This window comes from Contarinia nasturtii, unplaced genomic scaffold (assembly GCF_009176525.2).
Source record: "Contarinia nasturtii isolate CC-2019 unplaced genomic scaffold, AAFC_CNas_1.1 Cnas_scaffold_1500, whole genome shotgun sequence".
Lineage (NCBI taxonomy): Eukaryota > Metazoa > Arthropoda > Insecta > Diptera > Cecidomyiidae > Contarinia > Contarinia nasturtii.
The window spans coordinates 115,682-130,852 of NW_022198836.1; the positions used below are offsets into that span (position 1 = coordinate 115,682).

Genomic DNA, 15,171 nt, shown 5'->3' on the forward strand with positions numbered 1-15,171 from the left:
AAAAAAAAAAAAAAAAAGGTCCTCATTTCCAAAATTGTTCAGGGTTCCTAAAAATATTTTAGGGGGGGGTCATCCGACACCTAGGAACCCTCGTCATCACCTATGCTTTATTGTCAAAAGTAAAAAGTTACTATAAAAACGGGCAATTAAGCCTCGAATGCTCTGTGACTTGGCATCGTGACGTCGTGGCTGTTAAGAACATTCTGCTGAAAGGTAAGGCTAATTAACGCACAATTGCGATTTATTGATTGCTTAAGAAGATTCATTTGTTTGATTGTTCAGGACATGGACATTGCTGAGACTTCCGATACCGGAGGCGACTTGGGGGGCGATCAAAAGATTGCTGAGGCTGCCGAATCAGCCGTTGCTGTCGTTGAAGCAGCCGCTTCTACTGCCGCCAACGTGGATAGTGATGTAGAAATGTTCGAATACGACCAGCAGCCAGCTGATCATGCTGTCTAATCAGCACAATGCAAACAAAACAAAAAAAAAAACAAATGTAATATTAGTTTTAAAGGCTATCCCAAACATGTGGGCATAGTAGCGTAGCAAAAGGTTGACTCCCCATTTGGTTGATGTTGACTTCGCAGGAAGTAACGGGTGTTTTTTGGTAAGCATTATTTGATTTTGAACAGAGTTTTTTGCTTCGGGAAGTGTCAATACAATCGATGCTTTACATTAATGCTACGATTTGAAACAGATCTTTATGATCTTTAAATTGAAACATACCATTTTTTTATTTACAGATATGAAAAATACATAGGTGTTTCTTTCCCATCTAGTCGTTTTGAGCACAAAATTAATAAAAATTACGAAACGTTATTGATTTTGACATCGGAATGTTGGCTGCCGTGTATGTCAAGAAAAGGGAAACAAAATTTTGTTTACATTTCAAATATGCATTTACAACACAGTTGGCAGTGATAACACTGATAATAATTCTTTTTTTTCATTCGATACATCCTTTTGTTTTACTGTGAAATTTGTGTTTATTTCTGATTTTATTTTAAAATAAACGAAAATTTTCAAAACGTCACAGTTAGAGCTCTAAGTTTCACAATAGTTTAAAATACTCCTTGCCTCGTATCATACAATCGAATGTTCACTAAATTCGTGCCACTGATTAAGTAAGGCAAATTTCAATTATGATTTAAAAAGAGAAATTAAATAAAATATGATTAGTGTCTTGAATAATTTATTCAATTACTACAACAGAGCAGAGAAATGCATTTTCTAATATTTCACTTCGATATTGTGAATTTTAGTTTGTCCAAAAAATGAAAGCAAGAGAAAAGACGAAAATTATCAATGACAACGGAATGGTTGAATACGCGAAATAGGAAACCACATCTTTTTCTAAAAAGTTTGCGATATGGCGAAAAGTCTCAAATTGGATGTAAACAACTGTTACTTGTATATATGTATATTGTATATATGAGCTGCCTTTGTGAACGAGCCGTCATACTATCATTACCAACTTCACATTATACATTGACAACTAATCTGAAGTTAATAAAAATAATTTACAATAAAAGTCAAACGTTGAATAGTCCGGTAAATATATATTCGACAAGTTAACATAAAAGAGAAGGAGTAGCCTTAGTAGTAGCAAATATAGGAATAAATTTATTTCTAGTCAAAATAAGGAGAACGAAATTTAAAAGTGAATAACCATGATACACGATATAATTTTGTGCCTTCTTGATCCAACTCCAGTCAATACATCGATGACAACATATTTGGTTAGTATTGCAAAGAAAATATAAATATTTTTCAATAGAATGTAATATATATAATTTTTCAATATCTCTCTCAAAAATAGCGTGTATATGATGATTATTTTCATCCGAGCGAAATTCAAATGTTGAAGGAAATTTTAAAATGTGCGAAAATACATCAAGTTATTAGACAATTCATTACAAAATATTCATCGAGAGCTGTTGCAATATTATCTGTGAATGGCGCAGTTCAAGCACGTAATGGAATCTACCTTGAATCATTTGCCACTGCAGTGGACTCGTCATTGGATCCATTTCGTAATAAAATGCTTGAGCTTGAAAGAGAATATATCAAAAATGGACATTTATCTATAAATTATTTTCTCACACAAATCAAAGAATACCAGACATTTTTTCACTTTTTGGAACAATTAATTAATGAAATTGAGACACAAAAACTACACGGTTGCGCTATTTTGAACCTTTTACATAAATACAATCACCATGCGGATCCAAAGTGCTTAACTTCACTTAAAACCATTAGACTTTCGGTCTACGCAGTGTTTCTTCGCCAACTTTCACAATGGCTGATTTATGGTCAAATTGTTGATATTTATGCAGAATTCTTCATTATACATTGTAGTAGTGGCAGCGAAAGTAAAAATACAGCAGTAACTACAATAACAACAAATACGGTACTTTCAGAGAGAGCCAGCACAAGATCCGAATTACAATTTCAAATAGCATATGATATGGTTCCCTGCTGGTTCCCTGCGTCATGGGCTGAAAATGTGCTGTTCATTGGTCAAACCGTTCGTATGTTAGTTGATGATCCACGGAAAATACAGAAGAAAATGTCTATTTGGAACGACGAAGATGAATATGCAACCATGGAGTCACTTTGGAACAAAAGAGAACATATATATTTTAATAAGATTCAGAAGCTTTACAATTGTAATAGCATTGACAATGGTTCTTATGAATATGTTGTACACGAAATTAAACAGTATGTTACTGTAAGGTTGTCGGAAATTGCGTTCAATCAAGCGGATTTGATCAAACACTTGAAATTATTCAAAGACTATTATCTACTCGGACGCGGAGAACTTTTCTTGGAATTTTTAATGCAACTGAAAAATATTGAAACCAGTAACGGTGTCACAGAGAATTTGGCACGGGAAGTTAACCAAGCTTTTCAAAAAGCTCTGAATCGAACATCAATTGACACTGATCAAATAGCTGTTTCCTATATACCTTGTGCATACTTTATTGATTCCGATGATGATATCATACAAAAAATCCTAAAATCAGTTCGTTTGAACTTCAACGTAAAATGGCCATTGCACTTGTTTTTTTCACCCTCTCGAGTGATTGAACAGTACAATGAGTTGTTTGGTTTTTTGTTGCAAATACGACAACTACAAAATGAACTCCATGATGTTTGGCGTTTGCATAGAGACAACAAGATAGCAGGAAATTCAATGAAATCACAACTACGAAACAAAATGTTATTTTTTATCGATAATTTGCAATACTACCTGCAGGTAGATGTCGTCGAATCTCAGTTCAGCATATTAATAAATGCAGTGCAGAATTCCAAAGATTTTGAGTTTATACAACGGTATTTATTCCATTATAAAGTGAAAATTGTTCGGATTCGCACTTATTTTATATCGTTTTTACAATTCATAGGTCACACAACATCTTTCAAGCGAACGTGATGAGTTTGTCGTTTTTACTGAATTCCATTACTGATGATGCGTCGAATGACACATGTCAATCACAAAATACAGTACTGAGAATTTTGAATAAAATTTTCAAAACAGTCAGAAAATTTTGCAAGTTTAACGAAAACACAAGTGATCAAACGTCCACAGAGACGCATCAAGTTATAGAAATATTTGACGAACAGTAAGTAATAAATTTTTATTTTAACCAGACATTACATTCGACTCTCTCCGGAGCTAGAGCCAACTCTGATAGCAGCTCCGTGAAACAGCGGCTGTTAATAGAAACTGTTGATAGCCATGTTAAATACGCGTGGGATACAGCTGTTGTATGCATATTATAAACAGTAGTCCCTACGTGTAAAACACAGTCTAGTATACAACACAACTTGTGAGCGCAACGATTGTCTGATTTTAACAAACTATTGGTTTTACCATAAAAATCGATCGTACTAATTGTTATTAATGGTTTTTTTTTTTTAATTACAGGTATTCAAATCATATAAAGGAACTACTAAGCTTGTTGAGCAGCAACCGTACAGCTGGTCCACTCTCTCAACTTTTACTTCGTTTGGATTTTAATCATTGGTTTAGCTCGCACACTGTTTAAAAAAACCACATCACACACATATTCAATAATTAACAATAAAAAAATTGAAAACTATATATTGGAAATCATTTTTATTTCTGATATTAGAAATTCGGATTCTAGCAATTATTGTGACGGTTTCTCATCCATGTTCGTTGATTTGTTCTCGTTTGTAATGGTTTTATAAATGGACATTGCCTGTGTTACTAAAGACGAAACTTCACCAACATTAGACGGTAATATGATGGTATTATTCGTGCGAGCCAATTGATTGAATGCATTTACATATTGCTCAGCAATAGTTAAAGACGCTGCATTATTTCCATGGTTTTGTGATAGCCTATAAAGATAGATTATTACAGTAATAATTTGACATAAACATGAATTAAATTCATCTTACGCTTTTGAAATCACATTTAAGCCAGTAGCTCGTGCTTCAGCAACTTTAATCATAGCATTGGCTTCGCCAGTTGCACGGTTGATTTGTTCCATCATTTGCGCCTCTGAGACCAGAATCCGTGCTCTTTTTTTTCCCTCGGCCACGTTGATTTCAGCTTCACGTACTCCTTCTGACCTGAACAATAAATGAGGAGAGAATGAAAATGGTGAAAAATAATTTAAAAAAATGGAAAAAAATATTTTGAAATAAATGACACGTCTATCCTACACCTTTCATCACTAGAATCTGAATTTATTGTCGAGAATTTTTTTTTCAATTTGCGACTTTTTTAGCTTTCCACTTTTCTCGAGAAAGGTTTCCAAATTACCCTCTTGCTCTAAATAATACTATAGAATCTATAGTTAGTAAAGATATAGTATATATTTTCTACTATCTTAAGCAATAATGTTCTATTTCCTAGGCGTTCGATTGAATAGCTACCGATTTTTTTATGATCAGTACCAGTTTATTAAATTCATATTAATTTCAATTGAATAATTTTTTTTAATAATGTGAATGATTCTTATGTAAAGAATAAAAACAAGCATAATAATTGTTTAATAAAAGACAAGTATAATTCCATTAATTCTATAATATCTATTGAAAATATCGAGAGGAGAGTATGTTTTTATTCAGACATTACTCAGCCATAAGCGCTGAATAACATACTCTTCTTGATGAATTCAATAGATATGTGCAATGAGATTTTCAAATGACGATGATGATGATAATGATGGAGAAATAAATGTATGTGAGATAGAAAGAAAGAGTTTGTATGTCTGGCCGAATGAATGAGTGGGAAACCATTAGAACATAAGATAGATATAAACCTATATAGTTTGACCACACACAAATGTCTGCTGGATATTAAAGCTGCATTTGAAGCTGGTCAAATCACAAAGATCATTGGAGATAATCCGGGTGCAAAAGTATCACGATCAACAAGCCGTGATTTGAAAAGTAGACTCGAATGGAGCTATAAATTTACAGCAAATAAGTGGTATGCTAGAGCCGGATAGATCCGGTGCATGTAAGCGCAAACACAAATTGAGACAATACACATAATTGAGACAATACACACCACTTGAATATGTTCATGGAATCACACCACGTTAATTACCAACGGCGTGTTACCCAACTAGAGCTGGACAAGCATATTCAACGTCAAGATGCCGCACATCAAGAAACCCCAGAGACTGGAACATCGAGCGTATGGGGTACACAGACAGCGGTCTTCAGCCTTCCCGCAGAAGACGCAAAAAAGCTCCAAGACGTGAGCAAAATAAAGATAGGATGGACTGTCAACCGTATCCGGGAGAAGACGGCAGTTACAAAATGTTTCAAGTGCCTTGAGTTTGGACATCTGGCCAAACAATGCAAAAACGAAGAGAACTGCTCGAAGCTCTGCAGAAGATGCGGGACCGAAGGGCACATAGCAAAGAATTGCAAAAATGAACTGTCATGCATGTTCTGTAGAAAAGACCCGGCAAACTATGCAAAACACGTAGCCGGCAGTGGCAAATGCCCAGTTTTAAAAAAAGCATTAAACAAGAGAACATGAAAATTGTCCAAATAAATCTCAATCACTGTCAGACAGCTCTAGATATAGTGACAAAAATAATAAAAGACGAAGGGGCAGATGTAGCGCTGATAAGTGAGCCGTACAGAATCCCCGAATCAAACACATGGATATGTGACAAAGCAAGGAAAGCCGCCATATGGACATGCGACAAACACGCATTCCAGGAAATCGATGGGGAACATGAGGACTTCGTACGGGCTAAAGTGCCCATGGGCGGTATAAATTTTTACAGCTGCTATGCACGACCAAGTATGACACCGGAAGAATATCAGACGATGCTAGATAACATAGCAAGAGACGCAACAAAGAGAAACTCCATTGTCATCGGTGGGGACTTCAATGCTTGGGCAACAGAATGGGGAAGCAGGTGTACGAATACCAGGGGCCAAATAATTCTAGAGACCTTCGCTACTCTAGATATAGTAATAGGGGGTGATGCACTTACATATCGTAAGGCTGGGATTGGCTCCATCATTGACATCACACTAGTGAGCAACTCACTCGCAAACAAAACGAAGTGGCGGGTCAGCGAAGAGTACATGCACAGTCACCACCAGGCGGTCATAATAGAAATTAAAAACGAAAATTCAGTGCAAGCCCCTAGACTCACGGGGCAAAAATTGAAAGACACACTCTTCGACAAAGAAACATTCGAATACACAATGGACTCATTTAACCTGAGTCCGGGCCCTGAAGAAAACCGTTTGAAGCAGCTGATGCATTTCGTGCCCACAGCATGTGACGGGCAAAGACCGCCCTGCTACTGGTGGAACGACGAAATCAAAAAATTTAGGGCCGCATGCCTACACGCCCGACGCATAGTTCAAAGATCAAGAAGAAGTCCAAACCTACAAGAACGGATCAAAATGTTCAGGAATTTAATCGCACATGGACCCGATGGCATCCCGAACAAAGCGCTCAAAGCGGCTGTAGTAAAAAGGCTGAACTTGTTCATTGAAATAATGCAACAGTGTCTCGAGGAAGGCCTATTTCACGAACAATGGAAGATGCAGCACCTGGTCTTGCTACCAAAAGGAAACGAGCCGCCTGGTGCCCCCTCATCATATCGTCCAATATGTTTACTGGACACCGCCGGAAAGATCTTGGAACTGATAATATACGACCGCCTACTTGCAACTGCAGAGGAGAAGAGGGCTCTCTCCGAAGCGCAGTTCGGTTTTAGAAAAGGGCGATCTACTGTAGACGCCATAAAATCAGTCGTAGATACAGCAGCTGCCTCCATAGAGGGCGATAGGTGGAGATGGGGAACAAAAGAATACTGTGCAGTCGTGACATTGGACATAAAGAACGCCTTTAATACGGCAAACTGGTCACAAATAAAGAAGTCGCTTTTTTCAGCCGGAGTGCCGCAGGGCTCTGTATTAGGCCCACTCCTGTAGAACATCATGTACGACGGTGTTCTGAGATTGCCAGTGCCAATAGGAGTAAAAATCGTTGGTTTCGCTGACGATATCGCCATTGTCATCGTAGCGAAACACATAGAAGAAATCGAAGCAGTCGCGAACGAAGCAATTTCGCAAGTCAAGAGTTGGCTGGAAACTGCTGGCCTGGAGATGGCAGAGCAAAAACGGAAGCGGTCCTAATCACGGGTCGTAAATCACTGTAGTATATGAAAATAAAAGTCGGCAAACAAATAATTAGCTCGAAAGACTCGATCAAATATCTAGGGTCATGATCGACAACAGACTCCAGTTCAAGTCCCACGTCGAGTACATAAAGAATAAGGCAGCATCAACGCAAGCAGCGCTCTCTAGAATACTGCCAAACATCGGGGGTCTCAAATACGGTAGGAGAATCCTACTCTCAAGAGTAGTTAGCTCGATACTGCTCTATTCCGCTCCGGTTTGGGCAGCAGCACTGACGACTAAAGCAATATGGAGAAATCTTGCAACCACATACAGACTCAGCGCACTGAGAACCATAAGTGGCTCCAGGACGATATCAGACGACGTGGCATTAGTCATATCCGGGATGATGCCAGTGGATATTAGACTAGCCCCAGAAACAAAAAAGTTGAAATTTTTTCGCTCTCACCTCGGAATACTTTTCCATATGGTGTGCAAATAACGTTTGTAAAGTTTCATTCCGATAGCTCAACGCTAGATGGTGCCGCAAGAGCTCGGTTGGTCATTATGTGAATTTATTGAAAAATGATATTTTCAGTTAAAATAAAAATATCTTCGCACAACCATATCGACTAAAAAATGATGGTGATCGTCATTTTCCATCAAAGAAAAACAAAGAAGAGAAACAACGGAGAGACAAGGATAAAATGCTAACCAGCCCCGCGATGTAATACCTAACGGCAAGTCCGCGGGGATAGTGGTAGAAGGGTGTGCCAGGGTGTTGTTTAGTACGTAGGCGCTTTCCCAGTCAGCGAATCGTGCATGCAAATCGGTCATCTCACCATTGGTATCTTTGGAAGATTCCACATCCGGGCAAAAAACCACAAAAAAAAACACACACACACACGGTTGACACAGTACTTTACGACTACATACGATGTTCTAATCGGTCACCCGTTCATCTACTGACCACAGCTTATGCAGCTTAACTCAGTATATGCAGCTTATGCAGCTTAACTCAGTTGATCGAATAGTACCGCAGTAGTCGTAGTGCCACAAAGAAGGTATAATAACTTACTCCAATATTGCTGCGCGTTTTTTCCTTTCGGCTTCTACTTGCATTTGCATTGCTTCATGTACACGGTTCGGCAACTTAAAAAATCAATGTAACTAGTTAGTAGAATAACGTTAAAACAAAAAAAAAATTAACTCACTTTAATGTCTCTTATTTCATAACGAAGACATGTAATTCCCCATGCTTCACTAGCTTTGTTAATGGCGTCCACGATACTGACGTTTAAAGATTCACGTTCGCGGAATACTTTATCTAGGGTCATTTTACCTAGTTCTGATCGCATCGTCGTTTGTGCCAACTGTGTAATTGCAAATTCTGGATCTTCGACTCCGTAAGAAGCTTGAAAGTAACATTTCGTTATATCAATGTGTACATTCTGATATGAATCGTTGCGGAGAAAAAGTAGCTCTTATTTTTCTCCAAATAATACTGCAACATGAAGTTTTTTTCACACGGTTTATTTGTTGTATTACAACAAATAAACTATTCATAAAAAACTTTATGTTGCAGTATTATTTAGAGAAAAATAAGAGCTACTTCTTCTCCGCAACGATTCATATATTTATTCATTAATTTTACCTAGATATGGGTCAACGATTCGTAAATATAAAACTCCATCAATTCCAAGCGTCACATTATCGACAGTAATTGCGCTTTGTTTCGGTACATCAATTGCAATTTCCTTTAAGCTTTGTACATATTTTACACGATCAACAAGTGGCAGTAGAAAATTCAGGCCGGGGTCCAGTATACGATTAAATTTTCCCATTCGTTCGACAATCCATGATTCTTGTTGAGGTACGAACATTATAATTGTGTTCAAGGGTGTTGATGTTCTATGCCTTACTGTTTGGTATTCTGGGCTTGATTGAAACTGCTCAACCAATGGAAGATGCTGTTTGGATAAATTTGTAATGTTTTTATTACATTCTAACATTGAAAAATGGGCACATCTTTAGTTTAGGGACACATTAATTGGAGCGATTTTTTGTTTCCATTTTGTATGTTATGAGAAGTCTGGTCATGTGTTATCTGTGGTGCGATTTTAGATTTTAAATTTTTTTGTTCAGTTATTCCCCATGTAAATACAATGGATATTACTTTTCCGCACACACCTAGTGCGTAAGGTAAAGTATTGGAATCAGTTGAAAAATTAACACCCATCAAAAATGTGTTTTGTGGGTGTTTTTGGGGCCAGGGAACACGAATCTAGCGTTTTTTCGATGTCCGAATGTATGTGCAAAAATTTGTTAACACGATAACTTTCAAACAAGGAAAGTATTTCAAAATCTGACTTCAAAGGATGATTAGGGGTGCCGAGGAATAGAAACCATTAGATTTTGAGCGACTTTGGTTGATAGGCATCCATGGAAAAAATTCACATGATTACTATATCATACAGGCATTGAAAAGTCTATCAAAAATTATTGGTATCGGAAAACTTATATCAGATTCAGTTTTCTCATGAATTCATATTTACGGTAAAAGATACGTAATAAATGCATGTTGTGGATCACAGTGCGGAAAAGTTTCGCCAAAATGTGGTCATGAGATGAATTTTTAGTTTCATAAAAAAGAAAGTGAGTGGTTTTGGCGTTGCAGCAAAATGCATATTGGACATGCTAGAGCAAAGAAATGGTGCAACAACAAAGCAGTGTGTCCATAACATATAGAAATAGCACTAAATAGTGTCGATATCTATACTATATCGGTGCACTATATATGGAAGATATTTCCGCAAGACACCGTAACTCACGATCGACGTGAGTGCGGACGGCAAACATGTTGACGCATACACACAGTTCTTTCTACTGCCGCACGGCAACTTGTGATTTTTGCCGCCTACACTCACTTTGATCGTGCGATACGATGCCGTGCGGCAATATCTTCCATATATAGTGGACCGATATAGTATAGATATCAACACTATTTAGTGCTATTTCTATATATTATGGACATTGGACACACTGCAACAAAGTTACAGTGAAGGCAATGTCGATTTTTCAAAGTACACATTTGAGCTTCAAACAAATCATCATTTACATTTATGAATGGGTGCACTTTTCAGAAATTGGTAAAGTTTTTTTCGAGACGAGTATTTCATCTGCAACATCTGCTGTTTATAATAAACTATGCACTGAAGTTTTAATTCATGTCTGTTTTGAAAACTCGACACCAATTGGTAGGTGGATATTTGATTGTTAAAGTTGTGGTCACACTGTAGTAACGTAGTTTTACGCGAGAGAGTTGGTATATCTGGCGTTGTAGAGGGGCCCGAGTGTAGTCAAGCCTCATACTTCGTTTTGTAAAGTTGGCTCATTTTAGAAAAGGAATTGACTTTATAGTTCCGCTCTGAAGGCTCATTTTGGAGTGATTTTTTTTTAATTCAAATGTGCTGAAAATTGGTATATACACAGCAATGAAACGACAACAACAATAACACATATTTTTACGGTCCAAATTTTGATGTCAAATGGTGTCGACATTGGTGACGGTATCTTGAAACAGACTGTGTAATCCATATTCATCGTATATCATCCTATGTAAAGTTCTATACTTGATCTAGTTCACATTGACGGTTCAAATCGTTTATGTCAACTAGCGTGGACATGGACTGTGTGTTTCTTCTGTTACATGTACGTTGTAATGGACAAGTATAGTAACATGGCGTCGTTCAAATAAATTTAAAAATCCGTGCACTCGTGTCGACACCATCTAGCACGGTAGTAGGGATTTCATTGCTGTGGGTATATAGGTGAACATTTGCTCGGAGGGCATCGTAAAAAACACTTTCTAAAGGTTTTTTGGCATGCTGAAGCAGAATCTGGCATTAAAATTGCTCAAAAAATAATTATTAAACAAAAAATCGCACTTTTTATTAAATTTTTTGCAAAAATTCAATGAAATTTTGATTTTTCGTCGGCGGTACTTCAATTTTAAGGCTTGATTCGGATTCAGGATTTTTTGTAATGGAAATTGAGTAACTTATAATTTTCTATCAGAAAAAATAATTTTTTTTTGATTTTTATTTTTTTATTTATAACTACGTATTTTTGGCCATTTCCATTACAAAAAATATGAACTGCGTCAATTTAAAGTGAATTTGAAACCAGTCTGGGTAAAGATAGACGGGTGCATATAGGGGTTAAGGGGCTTTGGGTCAAAAAACGTATGATGCCAATCGATAGAGCACTGAAAACTACCTTGGGTGTGGGAACATACCCAGGGGGTATTTCACCCCCACTGACCTTAAATCGGGGTCAGTGTATAGGACCCCAAAGGCAGGTAAGGGGGTGTCAGGGGGTCAAAATAAATGATGCCAATCGATTGAGAATCAAAAATACCTTAAAATTAGGGGGGTATTTGGGGGGTAGTTTTCCACCCCTTAGCCCTTAAATCGGATTCTATATATATTTTTGGGGTAAGAAAAATAGGTAGCCCCACGAAGTGAGGAGGGGTCGGTCGGAGGGTCAAAACCAATGATGCCAATCGATAGAGCACTGAAAAATACCCCGAGTATGGGTGAAGGGTAATGGGTGTTTTTCCAATCCAAAGACCTTAAAAATGGGTCTGAAGTTTCAAACCAGAACCCCCCCCCTAGGGGGGAGGGGTACGGGAGGGGGTCAAAACCAATGGTGCCAATCGATAGAGCATCCAAAAATACAGTGGGTATGACAGATTCCCGTGGGTCATTCCACTCCAAAGCACTCAAATCGGCGTGGGGGCAAATTTTCAGTGAAAAAAAATGACAACCCCCTGATTAGAGGGGAGGGCAGGGTCAGGATGAAAAAAATAATGATGCCAATCTATAGAGCATTAAAAGTTACCCCAAGAATGACCATTTTCTGAAGATGCATTTCCAGTCCAAAAAACCTAACTGAAACTAGGCAATTTTTACCCCCCATGTGCGGATGTATGCCCTAGCGGGGGAACAATATGAATCAACGAAATGAAGGAAAGACAAAAAACCATATGAAAGATAATGTAATTGAATTATTTTAGTATCAAATTGCATCGAATAATATTATTTTTCATTATTTCAAGAAATGTTTACACATTTTTTTCGGTTTTTTTTTATCGACGCATTTTTGACAGCCGATTCCCCATTTTTGGGGGGTCAATTCCCCACTTTTGTCAGCCAATTTCCCCATTTTTGACAACCAAATTTTACCATTTTTGACAACCAAATGCACCATTTTTGACAACCAAACACACCATTTTTGACAGCCAATTCCCCATTTTTGACAACCAAACGCACGATTTTTGACAGCCAATTCCCTATTTTTGGGGGGCCAATTCCCCATTCTTATACACCAAAACCATTTTACCTTTTGATATGGTCGGGGTCGGGTCGTTTTTTCAACCTTTAAACAATGTAATGATGCCTAGTTTTGGACCAAAATTAACAAAACCGGTCGGGGAACAACAATCCGTTCAGATAGTGAGATTTGGGCCACCCTAGTCTACCCCCTAAGAAATATGTTTTATTTTCATTTCATTCATTTATTCATCCTAATTGTTTGAAAATTCACCAGTGACAAGTGTTTGATGGCAAATGACGATAACCACCAATTTTTGATCGATATTGGTTGAGCGAAAATATGTTTATATTAACTGTAAATGTCATTTTTCAATAAATTCACATAATTACAAATCTCTAATTAAATTTCATTGATTCGGTAGTATACCATGAAAAGAGAAGAAAAATGTTCATTGCAATAAAATGTGGCTTGCAAACAATACTTCGACCCGAGCATGCAGCAGTTGTGACGCAAATATTGTTTGAGTGCAGTCTTCAAATGACGAAAGTTGCCTCATTGGCCTCACTGAATGAAGCAAGGTGAATGAAGTACTCGATAATGAAGATCGTCACCAAACCAGAGCGAAAATGAAACGAAAATGTGCATTCAAAGGCAGACAATTTTGTGGGCAAAAAATACGTTATTGGCATCGATCCCAATGAAAAAACGTGTTTGGCAATAATGCATCCTGAAAACATCTGTTGAGGTGGGATATTTTGAAATCTAATTTAAAATGTTTTTGAGTCGAAACTCATTATTTTTTATTAATTTGAATTTTGAAGTAAAACATCACAATACCCAAGCTATTCTACTGGGAAACTAGGCAGAAACGGAGGGAAAAAGTTGGCTGAATGGTCTGATATCGAAGAAAAGAATCATCTGAAGACATACCCATTCGGTCCACCATCACCGCGTAATTCAACATGGCAATGGTAAATTGAGTATCGCATCAAAATGCTACGAAAAGGAATGTCAGCATATGCACCGCGTAAATATTCACGACTGGATTTTGATCATTACATGAAGTCGAACGAAGTCAATGATAACATGCCGTCAATGATTATATTTGGTGCATCGGAGATGCCATCCAATCGGCCATTTGGTTTGAAGAGACAGAAAAGATGTCCAGGATCGCGGAAATTTTTTGGTGAGCGTCAAGAAACTTGGCCATTCAGTGGTGAAAATGGAAGATGAATAGGGAACATCAAAAACATGCGCGAATTGTTAAGAACAATTTCCAGTGAACGCGAAATCGCATCGATTTAAAGTGTGCTAGGGTTGCAAAGCGAAACCGATTGCTGGACTACCGGACTCAGTCACTAGTCTACCACATAAAATTGTGGCAACGTTTAGGTTTGTAAAAAGGGCAGAAGAAAATTAAGCATCGAATTCGCAATGGCAATTATCAGGATGTTGGCGAAATACTTCGGAATGAGCGTTTAATGTCAAAGGTTAAAGTTACCAACAAAAATTGGCCATTGAATGTTCAGTATGAAGATGCATTATGCTCAAGGGTATGAATCAATTGAATCTATTCATTGTTTAATGTTTTTGCTTCTAATTACACAGGACTTTGTCGGATGTTTGGCGTACTAGTGCCTGATTTGTTGAGAGGACCACCAAATGCAAACAATGGCAACTGACAAACAGCAGCATTCAATCCAAAAATTGTTTAAAATGAATATTATAACGATTAGTTGCATGGCTAGACTTGCGTTTTGTTGCCGAAGTACGAAGGGACTTATTGAATGGTGTATTGATGTTGATTCATAGTCAACTTTCTAACTGAATTTTGTTTTTTTCTTTCTTTTGCAACGTTGAAAATGACGGAAATGACGCTCAAACATGGGACCAAATTCTACCAGGACTATAATAATGAATGTATTTGTGTTGACAATTGTTTTTTGAATAAATGGATAGATATACACTTTTTACTGGAAATTCGAATGGTTTTTTTGTTTTGATTTTTTTACAACAACTTACCGAGAGCTGTCGCCTGCGATATGTGGTCGAAATAGATCTTGCTAATATTGAACGCAACATTGTTTTTGTATCAGATATTGGAAAAAACTGACATCAATCCTTAATAAGAAAGAATATGTACAACGTGATGGGCAGAACAATTCTCAAATGTCAGTTTGCTTGACATGTTTT

At 37.3% G+C, this 15,171-nt stretch overlaps 2 protein-coding genes and 1 long non-coding RNA gene across 4 annotated transcripts; 2 read left to right on the top strand and 1 right to left on the bottom strand.

Moving 5' to 3' along the window:
- The first annotated feature begins 21 nt into the window (after window positions 1-21).
- LOC116346415 (gamma-tubulin complex component 4 homolog) lies at window positions 22-4,111 on the top strand. 2 transcript variants are annotated; one of them, XM_031776453.1, is made up of 8 exons: window positions 22-213; window positions 283-610; window positions 747-1,127; window positions 1,266-1,554; window positions 1,637-1,742; window positions 1,823-3,339; window positions 3,411-3,629; window positions 3,935-4,111. In XM_031776453.1, exons 5-8 carry the CDS (start codon window positions 1,674-1,676, stop codon window positions 4,053-4,055), a joined length of 1,926 nt encoding a protein of 641 aa, XP_031632313.1. In that variant the 5' UTR covers window positions 22-213; window positions 283-610; window positions 747-1,127; window positions 1,266-1,554; window positions 1,637-1,673; the 3' UTR covers window positions 4,056-4,111. The 2 variants fall into 2 exon arrangements, with proteins under 2 accessions (XP_031632313.1, XP_031632312.1); XM_031776452.1 differs by having other exon boundaries at window positions 747-1,742.
- LOC116346425 (stomatin-like protein 2, mitochondrial) lies at window positions 4,108-15,157 on the bottom strand. Its single transcript, XM_031776464.1, has 6 exons — window positions 15,001-15,157; window positions 9,296-9,611; window positions 8,856-9,055; window positions 8,720-8,793; window positions 4,435-4,608; window positions 4,108-4,374 (listed from the first exon to the last, which is right to left on the bottom strand). The coding sequence occupies exons 1-6, from the start codon at window positions 15,058-15,060 to the stop codon at window positions 4,161-4,163; spliced, it is 1,038 nt and encodes a 345-aa protein (XP_031632324.1). The 5' UTR covers window positions 15,061-15,157; the 3' UTR covers window positions 4,108-4,160.
- LOC116346442 lies at window positions 12,676-14,879 on the top strand. The gene is made up of 3 exons (XR_004201587.1): window positions 12,676-13,332; window positions 13,400-13,723; window positions 13,800-14,879. It is a non-coding gene; the product is annotated as an uncharacterized LOC116346442 (long non-coding RNA).
- Window positions 15,158-15,171: the final 14 nt, after the last annotated feature.

What these genes read in the sequence shown, in the direction of transcription:
- LOC116346415 (XM_031776452.1), top strand. Translation starts at nt 1,674, where the DNA reads ATGATACACGATATAATTTTGTGCCTTCTTGATCCAACTCCAGTCAAT. An exon ending in CATCGATGACAACATATTTG is followed by an intron (nt 1,743 to 1,822) that starts GTTAGTATTGCA and finishes TCTCAAAAATAG; the next exon opens with CGTGTATATGATGATTATTT. An exon ending in ATAGAAATATTTGACGAACA is followed by an intron (nt 3,630 to 3,934) that starts GTAAGTAATAAA and finishes TTTTAATTACAG; the next exon opens with GTATTCAAATCATATAAAGG.
- LOC116346425 (XM_031776464.1), bottom strand. Translation starts at nt 15,060, where the DNA reads ATGTTGCGTTCAATATTAGCAAGATCTATTTCGACCACATATCGCAGG. An exon ending in ATGAAATAAGAGACATTAAA is followed by an intron (nt 8,794 to 8,855) that starts GTGAGTTAATTT and finishes TGATTTTTTAAG; the next exon opens with TTGCCGAACCGTGTACATGA. An exon ending in AAACGCGCAGCAATATTGGA is followed by an intron (nt 4,609 to 8,719) that starts GTAAGTTATTAT and finishes TTTATTGTTCAG; the next exon opens with GTCAGAAGGAGTACGTGAAG.